This window comes from Haliotis cracherodii, unplaced genomic scaffold (assembly GCF_022045235.1).
Source record: "Haliotis cracherodii isolate W230 unplaced genomic scaffold, xgHalCrac1.p SCAF_14, whole genome shotgun sequence".
Taxonomy (NCBI): domain Eukaryota; kingdom Metazoa; phylum Mollusca; class Gastropoda; order Lepetellida; family Haliotidae; genus Haliotis; species Haliotis cracherodii.
This window is the reverse complement of record NW_027266269.1, coordinates 29,086,608-29,111,329: the sequence shown is the minus strand read 5'-3', so window position 1 is coordinate 29,111,329 and position 24,722 is coordinate 29,086,608. Positions and strand designations below refer to the sequence as shown.

At 41.0% G+C, this 24,722-nt stretch overlaps 1 protein-coding gene across 12 annotated transcripts in view; it reads right to left on the bottom strand.

Moving 5' to 3' along the window:
* LOC139461165 (CUGBP Elav-like family member 3-A) overlaps nucleotides 1–24,722 on the bottom strand; it is a 257,487-nt gene that overhangs the window by 81,321 nt on the left and 151,444 nt on the right. For all 12 annotated transcript variants that reach the window (XM_071242732.1, XM_071242741.1, XM_071242734.1 and 9 more), the window contains exon 4: nucleotides 16,808–16,864. In XM_071242732.1, coding sequence (XP_071098833.1) covers nucleotides 16,808–16,864 — 57 coding nt within the window. The remainder of the gene's footprint in view (nucleotides 1–16,807; nucleotides 16,865–24,722) is intronic.

Here is a 24,722-nt window from a genome sequence, read left to right as displayed (position 1 = left end):
CCATCTAGCCGACCAGTCATCCATTCATCATCCATCTAGCTGACCACTCATCCATTCATCATCCATCTAGCTGACCACTCATCCATTCATCATCCATCTAGCTGACCACTCATCCATTCATCATCCATCTAGAGGACCAGTCATCCATTCATCATCCATCGAGCGGACCAGTCATCATCCATCTAGCCGACCAGTCATCCATTCATCATTCATCTAGCTGACCAGTCATCCATTCATCATCCATCTAGCAGACCAGTCATCCATCCATCATCCATCTAGCTGACCACTCATTCATTCATCATCCATCTAGAGGACCAGTCATGCATTCATCATCTATCTAGCCGACCAGTCATTCATCATCCATCTAGCCGACCAGTCATTCATTCATCATCCTTCTAGCCGACCAGTCATCCATGCATCAGAAGGTTCAGACAATTGCTTCATGCATAAAAATCTTCATCCATCATCCATCTAGCCGACCAGTCAATATTCAGAAGGGTCAGACAATTGTTTCATATTTCATGATCTTCATCCATCGTACATCTACCCGGCCAGTCATCCATCTAGCCGACCAGTCAATGATCAGAAGAAAGGTCAGACAATTGTTTTATATGTCATGATCTTTTTCCGTCTAGCCGACCATCAATTCATCATGAGTCAAACAGTCTGTCATCCATCTAGCCAATCAATCATTCACCATCCATCAAGCCGACAGACAATCCATCAAAGTCCATCTACCTCCAACCCTACGTCCATGAACCTCAACACTCAAGGAAACTGGTCAACAACATGCAAGCCTTAATTGGAAAAGTTTATTCGAAGGCTGCAAATTTAATTGATTTAGTCCCTCGAAGCAACAAAACATCTAACAGAATATGGCAATAACAAGAAACTGAACAAACATCATTACTGAATGTAACTGATGGTCGAAGCATGTCTCCCACTGTCTCTAAAACGAATCGACAACTTAAATAAACATAGCCATCGATTTCTTGGAATTTCAAATCGATACATTCTATCTAACCTACAACTTCAGTAGAATGTACAAGCGTGATAGTGACAAGGTCTTTTCTAGTTTTGCTTGATGCGTCACTGCCAATGATGATAATATGACAACTTCAAGGGAAAGAAACATCTGATTGACGTGAAATCGTGTTTGTGTATGGCTCAGCATGTTCCTGCACAATGTAACTTAGAGCATCCAAATTACTTGCTCGGGTCGGATGGTCAGGCTCGCTGACTTGGTTGTGCACGTCATCATATCTCAATTGCGTGGATTGATGCTCATGATGTCAATCACTGGATTGTCTGGTCCAGAATGAATTATTTACAGACCGCCGTCACATAGCTGGAATATTGCTGAGTGTGGCGTATAACAACGAACGAACGAACGAACGAACGAACGAACGAACGTGCTTGGGAAATATTTGTGATCTAGACATCGGTCCCCATTAATAATGATTTTGATTATGATGATGATCGATTATCATCATTAACCATCACCATCACTATTCAAGGATGGAAATTAGCACTAGCCAGCTAGCCCTTACCTCTTTAAGTTAGTGTTAAGGTATCTTAAAGGCTAAAATAAATTTTCGCTTTTTGAAATTTCAAACATGTTTGGGGTACTAATATCTTCACCGCCAAAAGAAACGTGCACCACAGAAACATACAACAAAGTATGTAACATAACTAACAATCAGTCAAGTGTTACCACAGAGTGTCTTTCTTCTTATCACAATATGCTGCATATGATTTCCAAACTTTACATGCTAATTTTGCACGAGACAAATGGTGCATCTCGAGTTATTGATCTTTGACATGATGAGCCAATGCTATAACTACTTGACTACCCACCGCCCCTTTTAAGAAGTGAAAAAACAGGCCACAAACTTTCACTGAAGCAAATGCCTCCACAAATGCACGGTCCACAAAGCAAGTCCACGACACAATAGGCCCGTCTCTAACAAACCCGGGTCATATATATTTGATTATTTTCCCATAATTCAAGCCATCAAAACTGAAATTCCTACAACATGAATAAATTTAAACAAAATGAATAAAAAACAAAGTTAAAATGAACACAGATGTGAAAACAGCCGAGAGTTTGGATTCATTCCAACGAATCTGAAACACATCTTCCGGGAACTGCATGTGTGCAACATATTTAGTTCATTCAGTAAACAAACGTCGGTATCTTAAGACAACGCACATCAACAATGCACCCAATATATCTTCAAAGAACACCAAGTTCAACTCTTTCTGTCGGCTCCAGAGACAGGTGCTCTAGATGTCATGTTCATAGTGTTCCATCTGATACAGGAGCATCTCACACACAGGTACGGATGCTGACGCTGTGGTCCCGGTGCAAGTACGTTAGCTGAGGTGAAATGGGGTGTATCTGAAAATATTCAGCCTTTGTAGGAGGTGCTGATAAAGATTACTTTCATATTGGCGTTGTTGGTCAGGACTGCTTAATACAGTGAATACAGTATTATTAATGTCAACTGTGGTTCACTCAGCTATATATTCACCAATCCCTCCAAAATGAAAAATTATAGCTAGGGGGATGAGTGTGTGTGTGTGTGTGTGTGTGTGTGTGTGTGTGTGTGTGTGTGTGTGTGTGTGTGTGTGTGTGTGTGTGTGTGTGTGTGTGTGTGTTTTATTACTGCATGTGGTCACCATTCTAGGATTCTGGGGTAGAATAGGCCGTCAGCAACCCATGCTTGCCGTAAAAGGTGACTATGCTTGTCGTAAAAGGAGACTAACAGGATCTGGTGGTCAGGCTCGCTGACTTGGTTGATGCATGTCATCGATCCCAATTGCGTGGATCGATGCTCATGATATCAATCACTGGATTGTCTGGTCCAGACTCCATTATTTACAGACCGCCGTCATATAGCTTAAATATTGATGAGCACGGCGTTAAACAACAAACCAACAACAACAACCATTCTAGGTTAATTTCCATCCCTGACTTCATCATCATCATCATCATCATCATCTGTGGGGCAGCCTATAGTGGTTAAAGCAATGTCATGCTGAAGGGGGGCTTCAACTGCCCACAAGCCCATTTCTGGTGTCCCCTCCCCCTCAAAATTTTTGCTTGAATTGTGCTAAAAGTGGCGGTGTCTGGTCTAACATGGTTCAGTCAACTATATATTCACCAATCCCTCCTAAATGACTGATGGGAGTTGATCATTGCTGAAACGAGCCATGCCACATTTCAAGAAATAGTCTGTAACGACTGTGCCAGTTTCTTTTCTCTTCTGAACAAGAGACTGTTTATATCTGTCTGGAGAAATGCATCTCATCACATAAATATGAAATCTCCGAAGTTTTTTCAAAAGATTCCTGATAAACACACACCAAGGGACACCGCTTGTGTCCCTACACATCTGGCGTGGTAGACACTTCCAAATGTACCCGAACATGTACGCTTCACCTCAACCCTCACCAGGCAGAGGATTTCAATTTCCGCAATTTTTCCGAACAGTTCCACATAGGTACAGTAATAGGTTTACTGCTGACTGGAATCTCTCCCAGACAGGTTACATCAGTCATCTGCTAACTGAAAGTGAAATATTTCACCCCCTGTCTCTTAAACCCTTATTTAAACCCCTATTTAAACCCTTATCACGTATCTCTGACAAAGAAATTACCAGAGTGTAAAACTCCAGTCACATATTCCAACATCAAAATTTATTTTCGTTTTTGATTAAAAATGACAGGAGCATACTCTTTTTAAAATATCGAGACATATTTTTCTAAATTATGCTTTAGAACTTTTCAAGAAAAGCCTCAGTCCATCAAACAATGGTGTCAACTCATTTAGTGAGGTTTGGCTACTCCTAACCGTCATTGTTCTTTAGAAATTGAACATTTTTCCTGTTACGCTCGACTGACAAGTGATGCTTCTAAAATGATGCATTATTTTTGCTATGAAAACACTCAGCTAAAGTCTTTCACCATTCAGGGTCAAAAATGTGAATATGGTCTCAATCAATAAGGGAATATATTGCTTTTTTTTATTTCAAGTCAGAAAAGTATCCTAAAGCTGAGTTCTGCGTCATTAATTTCAAACACCATGTCTCGCAGAGAATGAAATTAACAAAAAAATTGTTTTTGCAATCTAAAAATTGATACTCTCTACAGATATTGTTCATTAAACTCCGTTTTAAACCTTCAAAGCTCTGGTAATAATTGCTCCCAGAATAACTAGCATGAACACAAGGATACATTAGTGGGGAATGTTTTCCTGAAAACTCCACACATCAATAATGTATTACGCTACCACCAGCAAACAGCATATTGCACACTGGTGTCAGGACCATGACAGTTACTGATATAATCTAACTGTAAACTTAATCACTCTAATCTCTTGTACAATCCGGACAGACCGGCCATAATTGACCAGTGGCCATCTGTCCTGGGTGTCGACCCAGAATTTGTCCTTAAAGCTTACTGTAAGGGGCTTAGCTTACTTCATCAAATAATGGCGGTTTAGGACAGATGCTGCTTCGACTGCTGTGTATTTGGTTTCTGATTAAGGGGCTGACCTTTTGACATTATGGCGATCGGACCTGGGTATTTTTAAATATAATTTCTTCAAGAATATGCTTGTAAACTATCAGATTTTAAACATGTATATCATTTACACGAAATGTTGTCCTGAAAGGAAAGTTCTGTGGTTCCAGAAAACTATTGATAATTCACTTTTCATAAATCGACAACATTGTATGTTTTGAAAAAAAATAATATTTGGTTGAAAACTCATTTTCCACTCCTGATTTTCAGCCATTGATTTCATGTAAAAACAGAAAAGCTTTTTTTTATTTCAAATTAATTTTTTCATCCCAGACCAAACTAACAACATCAATGAACACTATTTCTACTAAAACATGCAAAATGTATACATATTTCGTGACTTTCATCCATATAATTGTGACTCGCCTGTCTCTCTGTCAAAAACAATTCAGCGTATAATGAAATTGATATTTCCTAGAATTGTTTAAAACTATTTCACAGTTTTGAGAAAAAATTGATCCTGATTGAAAATGTCAGCTTACTCAAATTGAGTGCATGAGTACCAGACACTACAGCCTTGACCTTCTTCATACTGAATGAAGGACTGTACGTCATGATATGCTGTTCACAAACACCAGGTGTAAACATTTGTTGGAATTTTACAATTTTTTCAGTATAGGTTATACAAAACTATTGCTTCCATTTAACATGGACCCAGTTTCTTTACTTGGACAATTAATTCATAAGGATTCACTTCAATTCAGGATGAATAAACAAGTTTGTTTGTTTGGGACACCAGAAATGAGCTTCACACATTGTACCAATGTCGGAAATCGAACCCCTGTCTTCGAAGTGACGAGCAAACGCTTTAACCACAAGGCTACCCGACTGCCCCTAAGCAATCATAGTATGGTGGGGGCAGTCGGGTAGCCTTGTGGTTAAAGCGTTCGATCATCACGCCGAAGACCCGGGTTCGAATCCCGACATGGGTACAATGTATGAAGCCCATTTCTGGTGTCCCCCGCCGTGATATTGCTGAAATATTGCTAAAAGCGGCATAAAACCATACTCACTCACCCACTCATAGTATGGTGAAACATTTACATTAATATTTGACCCGATCACCCATTAAATTTCCTAGCGTATAAATGATAGGTATTCTTCTAAAAACTAGGGAAGGAGAGAAGGGGAGGTTGTTGAATAACTTGACTTACTGATTCCCAATACCCATGTCCCAGCTAAATGACATCTCAATTATCTGGATTTTTGCGTCAAATAACACACTAAATTATGCATAAATGTCACAGGTTATAGTGATGCAGTTCTTCAATTTAGCTAAAATGAAGTCGACAACCAGATGCATCTCTCCAGCCAATATCAACTCATTTACAACAAGAAGTACCAGCTCAGATTTCACCTTGACGTCAAATGCTGTTTTGTTATTGGTGTTTGAATAATTCACAATCTTCCGGAAATAAAAAAGCTATTTCACAACAAAAATGACTAAATTCTGCTTTATCGCAAATGGATAAGAGGTACTAATGTATAATTTTACATCGTCTTAGCGAAATTAAATTCTAAAAATATTCCAAAATAATTTTTTATTAAGAGTGATAAACATTAATTTGAAACATGAACAAGCTAGGTTAAATCCTGTTGAAACGGAGATGATGTTTTCAGGACGACTTATTGAAACAATATCAGCTTTCGTCATTACATATTCTCAGGGGTTCTCGTCTGCAGTCTCATTTGAGTTCTCAAGTTCACTGTACAGGTATTGCAATCAAGGCAACATTTAATTCCAATAAACTGAATGAAATCCGCTCTATCAAATCTCCATAGCTCCAAACTAATAACATCTCACAATGTGTCATGACGATAGCTACCCCGGCATACGACCACAGTCACAACAAAGCAGTCAGACAAAGGTGTTTCTGTGCCCAGGTAGACCACAGAGCCTGTCAGGACAATGAATCTGTGAGGTCATGTGACCGGCACACGCCAGACACACGAGGCACACGAGGTCGCTGGAGCGTGGCGCAAGGCAACCAAGTTGGGAAAGGGACAAAGATTTAAGTGGTTTGACCTCCAAGCACGATACAGGTGAGAACACAAGGTAGATGGTGGGGAGGTGAGATTGTGGGGTGGGTAAGTGTGTTCACAATGACTCCGGGGGTACAGGCCTGGGGAGGGAGGGGAGAGATAGGGGTGGGTGGGGGACTTTGTATGTGTTGTTTAATGTTTGAACAAGATGCACGGAGTGACCCACTCGTAGACTATGCTGGGGGTAGCATTTCGGCGGAGATTGGACGGATAAACCTTGTGAGGGAATACACTGAGGGTGTTGGGGGGGGGGGGGGGGGGGGGGGGGGGGGGGGGGAAGGATTGATAGGGTGGGGTGTGTGTGGGGGGGTGGGGTTGGGGGGTGGGGTGGGGTGTGTGTGTGGGGGGGGGGGGGTTGGGGGGGGGGGGGGTTGGGGGGTGGAGGGGGATTGATAGGGTGGGGGGGTGGGGGGTGGGGGGGGGGGTTGGGGGGTGGCGGTTGGGTTGGGAGTGTGTGTGGGGGGGGGGGGGGGTAAAGTTTGCATGGCAAAAGTATCCATTTGTATTAAAAAGGAAACAAACCCATCTTTTTTTAAGCAGTTTCATTTTGTAAGAATAAATGGTAAAATAAAATGTTGGTGAGACTTTAAAGAACTGATAAAATGGCAGCAGATTTTGTGTCTGAAATCCAAGGTAAATGAAATGGGTTCAGCAACATCACCATATACGCATACATCACATCATGCTTTTTTACAGAAAACATCCCTGTGGAATACATCAAAATATATTCTTCCGTGACATCACTATGCTCACTTCATCAGAGTATTTTTCACATCAGTTATCAGTGCAATAAATGATATATTCCCACCCTTTCCATGGAACTGGTCATTTATTATAGGGGTTGGTCCGAGGGAATCAGGGGAGGGTCACCAAACCATATAACAGTCTTTTGGGGAGGGTCACCAAACCATATAACAGTCTTTTGGGGAGGGTCACCAAACCATATAACAGTCTTTTGGGGAGGGTCACCAAACCATATAACAGTCTTTTGGGGAGGGTCACCAAACCATATAACAGTATTTTGGGGAGGGTCATTAAAAAGGATACATATATTTGGGGAGGGTCATGGAAACTGGATATGATAGATATCATATCATATCGTATCGTATCGTATCGTATCGTATCGTATATAGTATATCATATCGTATCGTATATAGTATATCATATCATATCATACATCATATCATATCATATCATATCATATATCATATCATATCATATATCATATCATATCATATCATATCATATCATATCATATCATATCATATCATATCATATCATATCATATCTGTATGAAGTGCTCTTGCATTTTGTCTTTTCAGGGATGGTCAAAATGAAATAAATATCTGGTCCCCAAGTATATCAGAATTGATGATGGGAGACTGTAAACGAAATGAAGTCCCTACTTTACACAACCTCACAAGGGCCTCTTTGTCAACATCACTTTTGAAACCCCTGACCAGCAATTACAAAGGTGTTTCAGCCATGACATCACAGGCACCTCGACTGCCCTGGGTGAGGTTTTCTTCACCCCGGGATAATTAATTAGATTTCTCATTCACATTTCAATAATGAATTTCACCAGCAACTCTGGGTGCGGTTTGACAGCAAGCTGTATGTGGTTGTCACAATCGTTAGTACATGTCTGTCTCAATCAATACCAGCCCTGTTAGTTACAGTCTTAAAATGCGACATTTAGAGGATCATGGTGTAACCTTTTCAAGAGTGTTCATATATGGTCAATATGTCTTTGGAAAGGAAATTCTCAACTGTTTGGATTGATTTTCAAGAAAAAGGATTAATCTACAGATGTTATTTCTCATGGAAGTAATCGATACCATTCTTTACAAGATGTTAATGTCATGTGAAAACAATATTCTCTATCGTATGGTACATCTAAACATTGCAAGTCATGAATAATTACTGAGATGGCCTTTAAAGCTACTATTCCATTGTTGGTGGTGTAGCAGGGCGTGGAGTCATCCCACAGATGACATCCTTACCTTGTCAGCTTGCTGACGGGGTTAACCTCTTTGGTCATGTGGACAAGGCGTCCGACCTCTGATCAGAAGGTCCGTGGTTCGAATCCCATCAGGGGACTCGGAAATTTTATGGCCGCTACATTGGCGCCCAACGTGGGGCTGAGCACGTTCATATCAAATTTGAGCAAAATAAGCCTCAGTACCCTACTATGCGTTCCGGGACGTGCCTTCTGTTGACGGGGGAGTATGTAGCAGGGCGTGGAGTCATCCCACAGATGACATCCTTACCTTGTCAGCTTGCTGACGGGGTTAACCTCTTTGGTCATGTGGACAAGGCGTCCGACCTCAGATCAGAAGGTCCGTGGTTCGAATCCCATCACGGGACTCGGAAATTTTATGGCCGCTACAGTGGGAAAAGTTTAAAAAGACATTGTTCAATAGTTTTGTTTATTTCTTCTGATCTTTATTTGCAGTTGTGATGCATGGTGCTTGTTTTGAATCCTGCTTCAATAAACAAAGATTTCAGTTTCATTTTATTTTTTTTTCTTTAGGTACTGGGTGCTCAGGTGATGCTGCTGTTTGATGTGCAGAGTTGGGTCTCTTAGATGTGCACAAGCCGAAGTTAACTATGAGATAAATCTCTCTCTCTCTCCCTCTCTCACCAAACATCCCCCAGATAAATCTCTCTCTTTCTCTCTCTCTCCCTCTCTCACCAAACATCCCCTAGATAAATCTCTTTCTCCTGCTCTTTCCCTTTCTCTCTCTTTTTCTCTCTCTCTCACCAAACATCCCCCAGATAAATCTCTTTCTCTTTCTCTCTCACCAAACATCCCCCAGATAAATCTCTCTCTCTCTCTTTCTCTCTCTCACCAAACATCTCCCAGATAAATCTCTCTTTCTCTCTCACCAAACATCCCCCCGATAAATCTCTCTTTCTCTCTCTCACCAAACATCCCCAGATAAATCTCTCTCTCTTTCTCACCAAACATCCCCCAGATAAATCTCTTTCTTTCTCTCTCTCACCAAACATCCCCCAGATAAATCTCTCTTTCTCTTTCTCACCAAACATCCCCCAGATAAATCTCTCTCTTTCTTTCTCTCTCACCAAACATCTCTCTCTCTCTCTCTCTCTCTCTCTCTCTCTCTCTCTCTCTCTCTCTCTCTCAAGTCTTATTTTGTAACTCCTCTACAGAAACAAGTCATCCTTTACTGTCAACATACTTATTTATTCTTTACAAAGATGGTTCATATATCCAGTCATAAATTCATTTTTTATTTATGACGCATGCATGCAGCTTCATCTATCGCCAACCGATGATATCACCGTTGCTGTTTTGTCTTTCGGCTCCAGGTAGTCTGTGTCAATAGGAAAATATAGATTTTTTCCTTCTCCTTGCCAATAATTGAATACTCCATATAGTCTTACCAAAGAAAATGACTCATTAACAAAGTTAGCATGTCAATAAATCTATTTACACCATTATCAAAAGCACTGTGTTCACAAATGCGTATCAATTCCTTCATTATTGGGTTATACTGATAACATATTTCGAAAAAGGCCAGATCTATTTAATTTCTTGTTTTACCATTGATTGATTGATTGGTTTGTTGTTTTACGCTGCACTCAGCAATAGTGCAGCTATATGATGGCGGTCTGTAAATAATTGAGTCTGGACCAGACAATCCAGTGATTGATATCATGAGCATCGATCCACACAATTGGGATCGATGACATGCATCAACCAAGTCAGCGAGCCTGACCACCCGATCCCGTTAGTCGCCTTTTATCGACAAGCATAGTCACCTTTTAAGGCAAGCATGGGTTGCTGAAGACCTTTTCTACCCCGGATTCTTCCAGGTCTTTTGTTTTACCAATCAGCCATAGATTTTTTTCCATTCTCAAAAAGAAATACATTCTGTAATGTTTGTTTGTTGTTTAATGATGCACACAGCAATATTCCAGTTTTATGATGGCAGTCAGTAAATAATCGAGTCTGGACCAGACAATCTAGGGATTGACATCATGAGCATCAATCTACGCAAATGGGATACGATGACATGCATCAATAAAATCAGCGAGCCTGGCCACCCGATCCTGTTAGTTGCCTCTTATGACAAGCTTAGTCGCCTTTTATGGCAAGCATAGGTTGCTGAAGACCTATTCTACATCTGATCTGTTCTGTAATGGGAGGTATCTGTGTCTAGATACCTATTACCTTAAAACTGACAGCAATAACTGAACAAAGAGTTTGCCACTGATGTGGCTATATCCCCCACCCCTGTTGCAGAATTTATGACATAATTAAATCTAAACAAACCGTAACCTTTTTAACCGAGGTGGAACTTGTCATGGAAATTGTAAAAAAAAGAAGCGTTTGGAACCTAAGTCCATCTTGTTGACATGGAAACGTAAAAAATTAAAATTTCTTAAAATTTCTAAATAGCAATAGGCACCAGATCAGCATGTATCTGACAGACCTGCAAAGTTTGATGAAAAAATATTGAACCGTTTATGAATTATGCTCCGGAAACAAAATGTGACGGAGGAACGTACGGACAGATGTACGGAGCCCGTTTCTGTATCTCCCTGAATACTGCATAGAAGCAAGGTTCTTTAAAACATCAAAGACAATACATAGATCTACTGTGAACTGTAGGCCTCCACACCTTTTCAAAGAAACACAATTTTTTTTATAGAAATTGCCATATTTCTTTGTTTATAAAAAAAACCACATTCTTTTCCATTCTTCATATTTTGCATTTTACAAAACCACAAACAATCCCTGCATATACATTTGAAAGCATCAAGCTAAAAAAATTATTATCATGTAAAAATGTCTTTAACATGCATCCGAAATGAGATAAATCCCATCCCTTTGAAGTCCATTTTTCCATTCATATGGAGATCTATCTATTCTTTTTCTTTCAAAGAGAAGCAATCCTTCAAAACAACATGACAGGATTAAATGAATTAGATATTACAGAATTGTAATATATTTGTAGCCACAACGGCTTCATGCCATTCCTTTGTCCTCCCCGTTATAACACAACTGTTTGTGTGTACAGGGTAAATAGCTCCGCTATCGACAGCCATGTTAATATAATCTTTCACTCGCACTCACAAGCCGTTAATCGATTGGCCGGTGAAATCACGGCGGCTTGCCACCTGTCATCATGTTGCTGAGGACTGGGATGCTTTTATCTCGTTAAGTCACCTGTCTAGCACAGGTAAGCTAGACAAAGCAGCGTACACCTGAGCTTGGAACCCCACTATACAGCCCTGCCGGTAAAGTTCACTATAAAGCACTCAATAAGAGTCTAATTATTTGGTCCTGGTAATCTGGTATTGAAGAATTCACTCCCCAAGGTGGACAATGAAAAGGTCACAGTTAATAAGAATCAAATATCTTTGCATTCAGACGGTTGTTTTTAAATAAAAGTGATGTCAAAATATGTTTCTTTTGTCCTTACATGTTCTGAGATGAAAGAGGATCTAATTATGAAATATTCCATCAATAGCAGTATTAGGAAGTAACTGGGCCAGGGGATGCTCATACTTGAATCAAACGACCCTGTAAATATTTCAATTTCATCATAGAATTAAGATAAAAACTACTGATTTTCACCCTTAACTTCAAACACTGTACAGCAACAATAAGAACGATTAGTGGTTCGCCCCTAAATGGCACTCTGATTCCACACACAAAACAATCACACAGTTGTCACGGCAGACATCTTGTCTTTCTGTAATCCTATCTCTATTTTTGAGTGAAGTTATACTTCTTTTGTTGAGCAAATCATACTTTGTCCTTGCTATCAAGATACGCATGATATCCTGACCTTATTATGTTTGTTCGTTTGTTTGTTGTTTAACGCCGCACTCAGCAATATTCCAGCTATATGACGGCGGTCTGTAAATAATTGACCACCTGATCCCGTTAGTTGCCTTTTACGACAAGCATAGTCGCCTTTTACGGCAAGTATGGGTTGCTAAATACCTACTCTAACCCGGAATCTTCATGGGTCCCTGACCTTATTAAGATATGCATGATATCCTGACCTTGTTATCAAGATATGCATGATATCCTGACCTTTTTATCAAGATATGCATGATATCCTGACCTTGTTATCGAAATATGAATGATATTCTGACCTTGTTATCAAGATATGCATGATATCCTGACCTTTTTATCAAGATATGCATGATATCCTGACCTTGTTATCGAAATATGGATGATATCCTGACCTTTTTATCAAGATGTGCATGATATCCTGACCTTTTAATCAAGATATGCATGATATCCTGACCTTGTTATCAAGATATGCACGGTATCCTGACCTTGTTATCAAGATATGCATGATATCCTGACCTTGTTATCGAGATATGCATGATATCCTGACCTATTGAGATATGCATATCCTGACCTTGTTATCGAGATATGCATGATATCCTGACCTTGTTATCGAGATATGCATGATATATTCTTCAGAAACTACAAACTAAGAAAGTAAAATATAATTACAATCCAATAAAATGAAACTTTAGTTTCTGTTAATCCTTAACTGATGCAACATGATGAAATCTGGCTTTCCTCCCCTTTGAAATACTGGATATTCTATCAACATCGCTCTGATCGAAACTCCACATATCTTATAATTGGACATATTCAAACAGTTGGCTAATATGAAATATTCATCATCTTACTACTGAAAACAGCTTCCCATCAATTAGCATTCCAGCAAATTAAATCTTTCTACACCAACTTCATTTGAGGTTGACAAGAAGAAAAATGCAGTTGAAAGGATAGCAGTATGTGTATAATTCAAACACACTGGGTCATAACGCTACCATCTAAATAGCCCCAATGAGACTGTCGAGATTCTTTGCGAGCATATAATTCAATATCAGCCATTGTCTGGCCCATCTCTGTACATTATTTTCCACAATGACCCTCCTCTCCTGAAGGGAAACTGGACTAATCGATCTCGTCTCTCCTATGACCTCATCCCAGTTCATATCCTGTTAGCTTCGAGGTCAGGCGATCGCCTCAAAGCTTTTCGCTCAATGTCGGCCAGGTCGTATCAAGATTGATTAGAAGAATCAATAGTGCCAGCATTAGTTCTTTCAGTTTCATTCAAATTCTTTACGACATCGTGGTTCCAGTCTTGGGGACAAAAATCGGTGAATAATTTGTGTCCATTTTGCAGCGTCGACATGAGAACCTGTTGGAGGGATTCTAGCGCACCGTTTCTGCTCGCATGCTGCTGCACAATCATGGCGGCGCACGTTACACCAGCAATAACCAAACTAATCACTTCTTTGAGTTCCTGCGAGTGGGAATGAATCTGCGATACCGCTGATTGGGTGCAGTCATAAGTGAAGGCAGTTCTTGCTTCCATTAACTGCGAAGCTTGGCCCTTAAGAAAGTCTTGATTAAAATCTGGTCCTTCAAACCTTCGCAAATCACCAAATCAATTCCAGAAGTTTAAAAATTTAAATAAAGTATGTGATAAAATTGTCATTATTTTGATAAACAAAATGCTCGTAAAAGTCTCCCAAAAATAAACGAATGTGTGAGTCTTGAAAAAGCTTGAATGAATTATTTTCTTACTCTGAAATATGTAGTTCTTTCGAACATGAAACTTCTCTTTTTTGACTGATTCGATAGGTCATATTTTGTGGTCATGTTATCTATGACTTGCTGTTTCTGATTTAAGTCCCACTGGTTGTTTAAAGCATGGTACCCGTTGTTGTTTTTTGTTGTCATGATTGTTGTCATGTTTGTTGTCATGTTTCCATGACATAGAGAATATGGTCTTGCGGTCATGACACATTTGGAATATGATTATGTCAGGAAAATTACCGGGGGCACAGGTGGCCCAGTCGTCTAAGGCGCCGCGATTCACTGTGCAGAGTTGTGTCCCTTGGGCACACCAGAAACCTATGATTGTGGGTTCAAATCCCTGATTATGTTTCTAGGTTTGTCAGCACCATACCCATGCTCGTGGGTTTCACCGAAGTGGTAAACGTCTGAGACCTGCATCACTAGCGGCTTTCCCTCCATATTAAGCTGACACGCCGCGATATAACTGGAATACTTTTAAAAGAGGCGATAAACCGAACTCACACACACACAGAGGAAAATTACCCTATTTTCTTGTGTAGGTAATACATGTGTGTGTACAAAATACACGACCTATTCTGGGGTACAGGTTTCGGGGGGAAATACTTTCAGGTTTATGACTCCAATAACTACATCTTTTCACTTATAAGCCTTGGCCAGAAATCAATGTAATCAATATTACATAAATTTTGAATAAAATGAATGAAATCAATTTTACATTTTAGCCGGAAACACTCTGATCATTTGTTATAGTAATAGTGTAACAATGGTCGACGTCAGAAAGCTTAGTTTATCGTTGACCTATTTCCAGTGTTATGTGCTAACTGTAACGATTTTCCTTTGAGGTAAAAACAATAAAAAATCATTGTCTGTGCATAATGCATACCCCCTACACAGCTGCATATATTTTTAAAAAGTGCACACACAAGATTATATGCACAATATGTTTGGCATAGCGTCATGCTTGTCTGGTGTGTTGTACAAAGAAAGGTAATATATGGTTTATATAATGAAACTTTTGAAATCATACATTTACAAGTGAGTGAGTGAGTGAGTTGGGTTTAACGCCGCTTTTAACAGTGTTCCAATTATATCACAGCGTGTCAGCTTAATGTGGGAGGAAAGCCCGAAGTGATGCAGGTCTCAGACGTTTACCCACGAGCACGGGTATGGTGCTGACAAACCTAGAAACATTATCGGGGCAAACCAGGATTCGAACCCACAATCATCGGTTTCTGGCCTGCCCAAGGGACGCAACTCTGCACAGCGAATCGTGGTGCCTTGGACACTGGGTCACCCGTGCCCCCTCATACATTTATAAAAATAAGAAATTGGATATATAGACATTGTTAGAAAGGTCACCATCTTTCATTAACAACTGATCGCAAGACAGAATATTCCAAATATGTGACAAAACGATCAATTTGTTTTAAATATATATATATATATATTTATACATTTGAAGAACAAGCTAAACATCGATATCACTAACGGCATGGCCTTCTGATAATATATGCTATTACTTGCAACGATTCCGGATACTCTCTTTGCCTCTGTTATCAAATTCATGAATTCCATGCATATCCATGAAAGATACCTCACAAATTATTCATGAGATCTAGTATGATTAGATGCATACCCAATCATAGGAGTATGACATTGATTCTGGTAGGAAAATGCATCAATCAGAGGAGAGAAGACTTTGTCTTGACAATACACCATCATTTATGCATGAGTGAAAAATGGCATAAACGTCATATAATATGAATACTGATCTAACAAAACACCATAAATAAGATTTTCTACCCAGATTTGCATATTTATATTTCCTCTATAACATTGAATAAAACATTCCAATTCAAAGAACGAAATATTTATGTAGAATATATTGCAAATGATTGTTCCATTGCCATCTTATTCTTGTAGGGCCACAGGTGGTCCAGTCTTCTAAGGCTCTGCAATTCGCTGTGCAGAGTTGCGTCCCTTGGGCACACCAGGATCCTATGATTGTGGGTTTGAATCATAATTCAGCCCAATTATGTTTCTAGGTTTGTCAGCACCATACCCGTGCTTGTGGGTTTCACCGAAGTGGTAAACGTCTGAGACCTGCATCACTTCGGGCTTTCCTCCCACATTAATCTTACACGCAGTGATATAACTGGAACACTGTTAAAAGCGGCGTTAAACCCAACTCACTCACTCACATATTCTTAGAGGTATAAACAAAGACAACCATACTGTATTTGATCTGCAAAGAGTAATATAAGAGTGTCTCATTCAACAAAACGATTCAAATACAAAGAAATATGTTACTGTGCTAAAGTTCAATTATTCATCTGAAAAGAATACCACACACAATACAAACACAGTGAACAAGCTTGGCGGATTGACACACAAAGCATATCACACCAATGACATTCTTGTGTATATGATTCTGGAAACAATGCACATCCAGAATGTCGTAATAATTCATTCTCTCCTCGCAGCCTAATGAAGCATGGTTCAGCACATGTTCATTATGTACAGAACAAGAGCAACTAGCTACACTAACTAGACGGAACGACATGTTACCTCGACGTAAGACTTGAGATGTAGGCCCCTGATCCCAACCAGATGCCATGGCTTTTTCTACACAGACAAAAAAGAAACAAAAAATACAGTAAACAAACGCAAGCAGATACATACATGGTCAACATCTATCATTTCACACTTAACAAAGCATACTAGCAAGATGGAGGTTGTACACACATCATGATGCAAAAAGCCAAGGTGCTAGCAAAGTTCATTTGAAATAAATTTCAATCATTTCGAAAGAAATCATGTCATATGACCCCTTAAATGAAAGGAAATTTTCTTCTCTTTCTTCTGAATACCCACATGGAACATAATTAATTTAAACTTTAAAGTTTAAAAGTCAAAGTTTTCATACAAGTGTTGTGGAGGAGTTGAAAGTCTGACACCAACCATGGTAGAAACACGTCACACATCTCAGTTTAACTTTTAAATATGAATTATTCAGCATATTCATTATTTCTCATCTTCTGCGATTACAAATAAGCTTCAAGCTTGTACACTATCATCACCTTCAAATAGAACAAAAACGTGTTCATTCACCACCCTCAAAATAATCCAGACAAAAGACAAATACTTGTTTATATAGAAGGAATATTTGTGGCATGTTAGGCCAATATACATTAAATTGATGTTTTTCTCTGTTCACCTCACCACCAAACACCTGTATTGTATCACTCTGTGGTCCTAAGTACACACAGACAAAGAAACTTGAATGTTCTTTTCCTTCATCGCGGGATGCTATACATCAGTATCCTGCCAAACAGTAGCTTTATCACATCCATGAACACTTAATGTACACAGATGCCTTGAATTTTTTATTTAAAAAAAGGCTAAAAAACAAACAAAAAAGCAGTCCCTTTTTAAATATTTTGGAGGAAAATCTAACAAATTGTTTGAGTTGACGGATGCAAAGTAGCACACAATTTATGGATAACAACTTCTTTAATATACCGTTATAGCGATGTTTCAGTTAATATCCTTATACGGTTGTCATCAAGACTTTGAAATCTAATAAATATTTTTTACAGATTCTTTGGAATATTGGCAAACCGAGAATAAAATAAAATGTAACAAACACAGATATGTATTGTTTGTACTGGTTTCTATACATCATAAACTAGTTTGTACAATTTTTGTTTAATTAACATATATAATCCCAAAGTAGGAAAATGAAGAAAATACCGCTGATAACATACACTGTTTCAAACAGTATATCTAAACATAACTTCATCCTCAACAAAATAATGTTGTTTTAAAAGTGCATTTATCAACAAAAGGCTATTGAATGGAAAAAAAACATTTATATGAAACAAGGAATTTTCTTGATCATGCATTGTCCAAAGGGAGGTAAAGTCCAACAAAAACAAGCTCTTTCTCATTATTCAAGCTATTGCGGAAAGTAAAATAAAGATATTTTGTGAAATCAAACCAAAATGATTGATATAAAAATGAAAATGCATAGCCACAATGATACGAGTCAATGCGACATTGAACATCGAACATTGAAACATACAAATGCAATGAAATCAACAAAACTACACAAATGACCTTTTCGATGTTTTGTTTTGCATGTTCTATATTATGGAGTTCCACACTGGAGGAAATGCTTGTGGCACAAGTAGTAGTAGTAGTAGTAGTAGTAGTAGTAGTAGAAGCAGAAGTAGTAGTAGTAGTAGCAGTAGTAGTAGTAGTAGCAGTAGTAGCAGCAGTAGTAGTAGTAGTAGTAGTAGTAGCAGTAATAGTAGTAGTAGTAGTAGTAGTAGTAATAGCAGTAGTAGCAGCAGTAGTAGTAGTAGTAGCAGTAGTAGTAGTAGTAGTAGTAGTAGTAGCAGCAGTAGTAGTAGTAGTAGTAGTAGTAGCAGTAGTAGTAGTAGTAGCAGTAGTAGAAGCAGTAGTAGCAGCAGTAGTAGTAGTAGTAGCAGTAGTAGTAGTAGTAGTAGTCAAAATAGTAGTGGCAGTAGTTGCTGTAGCAGTAACAGTAGTCGAAATAGTAGTAGTAGTAATAGCAATAGTAAAAGTGGTGGTAGTAGTAGTAGTAGTAGTAGCAGTAGTAGCAGTAGTTGCTGTAGCTGAAGCAGTAGCAACAGAAGTCATAATAGTAGTAATAGTATAAGGAATAGTAGTAGTAGTAGTGGTAGTAGTAGTAGACGTAGTAGCAGTAGTAGTAGTAGGAGTAGGAGTAGAAGTAGTGGTAATGCATGGTAGTGGTAGTGGAAGTAGTAGCAGTAGGAGTAGTGGTAGTAGTAGTGGTAGCTGTAGCAGATGTAGTAGTAGTAGTAGTAGTAGTAGAGGTAGCAGTAGCAGACGTAGTAGTAGTAGTTGTAGTAGTAGTAGCAGTAGTCATAATAGTAGTAGCAGTAGTTGCTGTAGCAGTAACAGTAGTCGAAATAGTAGTAGTAGTAATAGCAATAGTAAAAGTGGTGGTAGTAGCAGTAGTCGTAATAGTAGTAGCAGTAGTTGCTGTAGCTGAAGCAGTAGCAACAGAAGTCGTAATAGTATAAGGAATAGTAGTAGTGGTAGTAGTAGTAGTAGTAGTAGTAGTAGTAAAAGTTGTAGTAGACGTAGTAGCAGTAGTAGTAGTAGGAGTAGGAATAGGAGTAGAAGTAGTGGTAGTGGTAGTGGTATCAGTAGTAGTAGTAGTAGTAGTAATTGTAGTAGTAGCAGCAGTAGTAGTAGTGGTAGTAGTAGCGGTAGCTGAAGCAGATGTAGTAGTAGTCGAGGTAGTAGTGGTAGTAGTAGTAGTAGTAGTAGTAGAGATAGCAGTAGCAAACGTAGTAGCAGTAGTGGTAGCAGCAGTAGTAGTAGTGGTAGTAGTAGTAGCAGCAGCAGTAGTAGTAGTGGTAGTAGTAGTAGCAGCAGTAGAAGTATTAGTGGTAGTAGTAGCAGTAGGAGTAGTAGTAGTAGGAGGAGCAGCAGCAGCAGTAGTAATAGCAGCAGCAGCAGTAGTAGTAGTAGTAGTAGTAGTAGTAGTAGTAGTAGTAGTAGTAGTAGAAAAGCTTCAATAAGACACAGTGTGGTTTAAATCTATTTTGATACACACAGCTCAAGAAATCTGTAAGACAACAGAGAATCATCTCCAAATCACAAGTAACATGTTTTAATGCAGGCCCCTCCCTTTTCATATAAAATAGCAATATCTCCATCAATATATCATACATTTATCACCATCACTAACACCCGATTACCTGGTAATTAAACACAAATTTATGTTACAGCAATTGAAGACCTCATGTTGTAACAGCATGCTACAATGTGCTATTAATACCAAGGCCAACAGCCTACAGTCAAACAGCCATTGTTACAACAAGCCTGGTTACATTTGATTACAATGTTACATTTGTTTGTTTTATTTTTTGACTCCTTCCCAAGTGTATCTTCCAGAATGTGTTATTTCTAGACCCCTGCTGCGAGCGATAGAAGACGTTTCACCTCAGCTTCCTTTTAACATTTCTCGGCTGTTCACATGATTGACAGGTCAGAAGGCTTTAACATAGCGGTGGGGCAGACACGAGTTATCTCCCTTGAAACCTGATCACAAACTGACATTTCTGTTGGCGGAAGCTGCTTACTGAGGGATAGAATCAGGTGCCTGACTTGTGTTTGTACTGTAATACACCAACACCACATGGTAGGAGGTTAATGGCTCCGAATTCATGAGAAGCCTGGTACTAAAAACAGTTATGTTGACTGGGAATGGCACAATTTGTTGGTAGTTCAATTTCAGTGATAAAGATTTCACTTAAGGAAAGTATCTTTCAAATCATATGTGTGTGTTTGTTGTATATTGCCACACTCAGAAATATTCCAGCTATATGGTTGTGGTCTGTAAATAATCGACTCTCGACCTGACAAACCAGTGATTGACAGCATGAGCATCGACCTACACAGTTGGGATACGATGACATGCATCAACGAAGTCACTGACCATCCTATGAGGATGCTTTTTACAACAGGCATAGGTCGGTGGGGACCACTTCTGACCCTGGTTACCTCGATAGTGAATGTCTGACAGTGGGGGCAGGGGGGTGGGGTAGCCTAGTGGTTAAAGTGTTCGCTCATCACACCGAAGACCCGGGTTTGATCCCCCACTTGGGTACAACGTGTGAAGTCCATTTCTGGTGTTCTGCCATCATATTGCTGGAATATTGCTTAAAGCGGCTTAAAACCAAACTCACTCACTCTGACAATGAGCATCTTTCCAAAGGTCAGTGACTAAAAAAGTCCAGTATTCATCCTTGTCAAACTAGGCTGGAACTATGGAGTTATATTTGGCCTGGGCTAACGAGTCTATGTATAGTCCAATCTAGATAGTCAAGGGTGGAACTGGACTTTAACAGTCAGTTAACCTTGCCTGGGGAAGGTGCACAGTGAGTGGGACTAGCAACTTACTCCACAAACCAATCAGTCCACCCCTACTTACTCCACAAACCCATCAGTCCACCACTACTTACTCCACAAACCCATCAGTCCACCACTCCTACTTACTCCACAAACCAATCAGTCCACCCCTACTTACTCCACAAACCCATCAGTCCACCACTACTTACTCCACAAACCCATCAGTCCACCACTCCTACTTACTCCACAAACCCATCAGTCCACCACTCCTACTTACTCCACAAACCCATCAGTCCACCACCCCTACTTACTCCACAAACCCATCAGTCCACCACCCCTACTTACTCCACAAACCCATCAGTCCACCCCTACTTACTCCACAAACCCATCAGTCCACCCCTACTTACTCCACAAACCCATCAGTCCACCCCTACTTACTCCACAAACCCATCAGTCCACCACCCCTACTTACTCCACAAACCCATCAGTCCACCACTCCTACTTACTCCACAAACCCATCAGTCCACCACCCCTACTTACTCCACAAACCCATCAGTCCACCACCCCTACTTACTCCACAAACCCATCAGTCCACCACCCCTACTTACTCCACAAACCCATCAGTCCACCACCCCTACTTACTCCACAAACCCATCAGTCCACCACCCCTACTTACTCCACAAACCCATCAGTCCACCACTCCTACTTACTCCACAAACCCATCAGTCCACCACCCCTACTTACTCTACAAACCAATCAGTCCATCACCCCTACTTACTCCACAAACCCATCAGTCCACCACCCCTACTTACTCCACAAACCAATCAGTCCACCACTCCTACTTACTCCACAAACCAATCAGTCCACCACTCCTACTTACTCTACAAACCCATCAGTCCACCACCCCTACTTACTCCACAAACCCATCAGTCCACCACCCCTACTTACTCCACAAACCCATCAGTCCACCACCCCTACTTACTCCACAAACCCATCAGTCCACCACCCCTACTTACTCCACAAACCCATCAGTCCACCACCCCTACTTGCTCCACAAACCCATTAGTCCACTACCCCTACTTACTCCACAAACCCATCAGTCCACCACCCCTACTTGCTCCACAAACCCATCAGTCCACCACCCCTACTTGCTCCACAAACCCATCAGTCCACCACCCCTACTTACTCCACAAACCCATCAGTCCACCACCCCTACTTGCTCCACAAACCCATCAGTCCACCACCCCTACTTACTCCACAAACCCATCAGTCCACCACCCCTACTTGCTCCACAAACCCATCAGTCCACCACTCCTACTTACTCCACAAACCCATCAGTCCACCACCCCTACTTACTCCACAAACCCATCAGTCCACCACCCCTACTTACTCCACAAACCAATCAGTCCACCACCCCTACTTACTCCACAAACCCATCAGTCCATCACCCCTACTTACTCCACAAACCCATCAGTCCACCACCCCTACTTACTCCACAAACCCATCAGTCCACCTCTACTTACTCCACAAACCCATCAGTCCACCACCTCTACTTACTCCACAAACCCATCAGTCCACCCCTACTTACTCCACAAACCCATCAGTCCACCACTCCTACTTACTCCACAAACCCATCAGTCCACCTCTACTTACTCCACAAACCCATCAGTCCACCACCCCTACTTGCTCCACAAACCCATCAGTCCACCACCCCTACTTACTCCACAAACCCATCAGTCCACCACCCCTACTTACTCCACAAACCCATCAGTCCACCACCCCTACTTGCTCCACAAACCCATCAGTCCACCACTCCTACTTACTCCACAAACCCATCAGTCGACCACCCCTACTTACTCCACAAACCCATCAGTCCACCACCCCTACTTGCTCCACAAACCCATCAGTCCACCACCCCTACTTACTCCACAAACCCATCAGTCCACCACCCCTACTTACTCCACAAACCCATCAGTCCACCCCTACTTACTCCACAAACCCATCAGTCCACCCCTACTTACTCCACAAACCCATCAGTCCACTCCTACTTACTCCACAAACCCATCAGTCCACCCCTACTTACTCTACAAACCCATCAGTCCACCACCTCTACTTACTCCACAAACCAATCAGTCCACCCCTACTTACTCCACAAACCCATCAGTCCACCACCCCTACTTACTCCACAAACCCATCAGTCCACCACCCCTACTTACTCCACAAACCAATCAGTCCACCACCCCTACTTACTCCACAAACCAATCAGTCCACCACCTCTACTTACTCCACAAACCCATCAGTCCACCACTCCTACTTACTCCACAAACCAATCAGTCCACCACCCCTACTTACTCCACAAACCCATCAGTCCACCACTCCTACTTACTCCACAAACCAATCAGTCCACCACCCCTACTTACTCCACAAACCCATCAGTCCACCACCCCTACTTACTCCACAAACCAATCAGTCCACCACCCCTACTTACTCCACAAACCCATCAGTCCACCCCTACTTACTCTACAAACCCATCAGTCCACCACCCCTACTTACTCCACAAACCCATCAGTCCACCACCCCTACTTACTCCACAAACCAATCAGTCCACCACCCCTACTTACTCCACAAACCCATCAGTCCACCCCTACTTACTCCACAAACCCATCAGTCCACCACCCCTACTTACTCCACAAACCCATCAGTCCACCACCCCTACTTACTCCACAAACCCATCAGTCCACCACCCCTACTTACTCCACAAACCAATCAGTCCACCCCCCCTACGTACTCCACAAACCCATCAGTCCACCACCCCTACTTACTCTACAAACCCATCAGTCCACCACCCCTACTTACTCCACAAACCCATCAGTCCACCACCCCTACTTACTCCACAAACCCATCAGTCCACTACCCCTACTTACTCCACAAACCCATCAGTCCACCACCCCTACTTACTCCACAAACCCATCAGTCCACCACCCCTACTTACTCCACAAACCCATCAGTTCACCCCTACTTACTCCACAAACCCATCAGTCCACCACCCCTACTTACTCCACAAACCCATCAGCCCACCACCCCTACTTACTCCACAAACCCATCACTCCACCACCCCTACTTACTCCACAAACCTATCAGTCCACCACCCCTACTTACTCCACAAACCCATCAGTCCACCACCCCTACTTACTCCACAAACCCATCAGTCCACCACCCCTACTTACTCCACAAACCCATCAGTCCACCACCCCTACTTACTCCACAAACCCATCAGTCAACCACCCCTACTTACTCAACAAACCCATCAGTCCACCACCCCTACTCACTCCACAAACCCATCACTCCACCACCCCTACTTACTCCACAAACCCATCAGTCCACCCCTACTTACTCCACAAACCCATCAGTCCACCACCCCTACTTACTCCACAAACCCATCAGTCGACCACCCCTACTTACTCCACAAACCCATCAGTCGACCACCCCTACTTACTCCACAAACCCATCAGTCCACCACCTCTACTTACTCCACAAACCCATCAGTCCACCACCCCTACTTACTCCACAAACC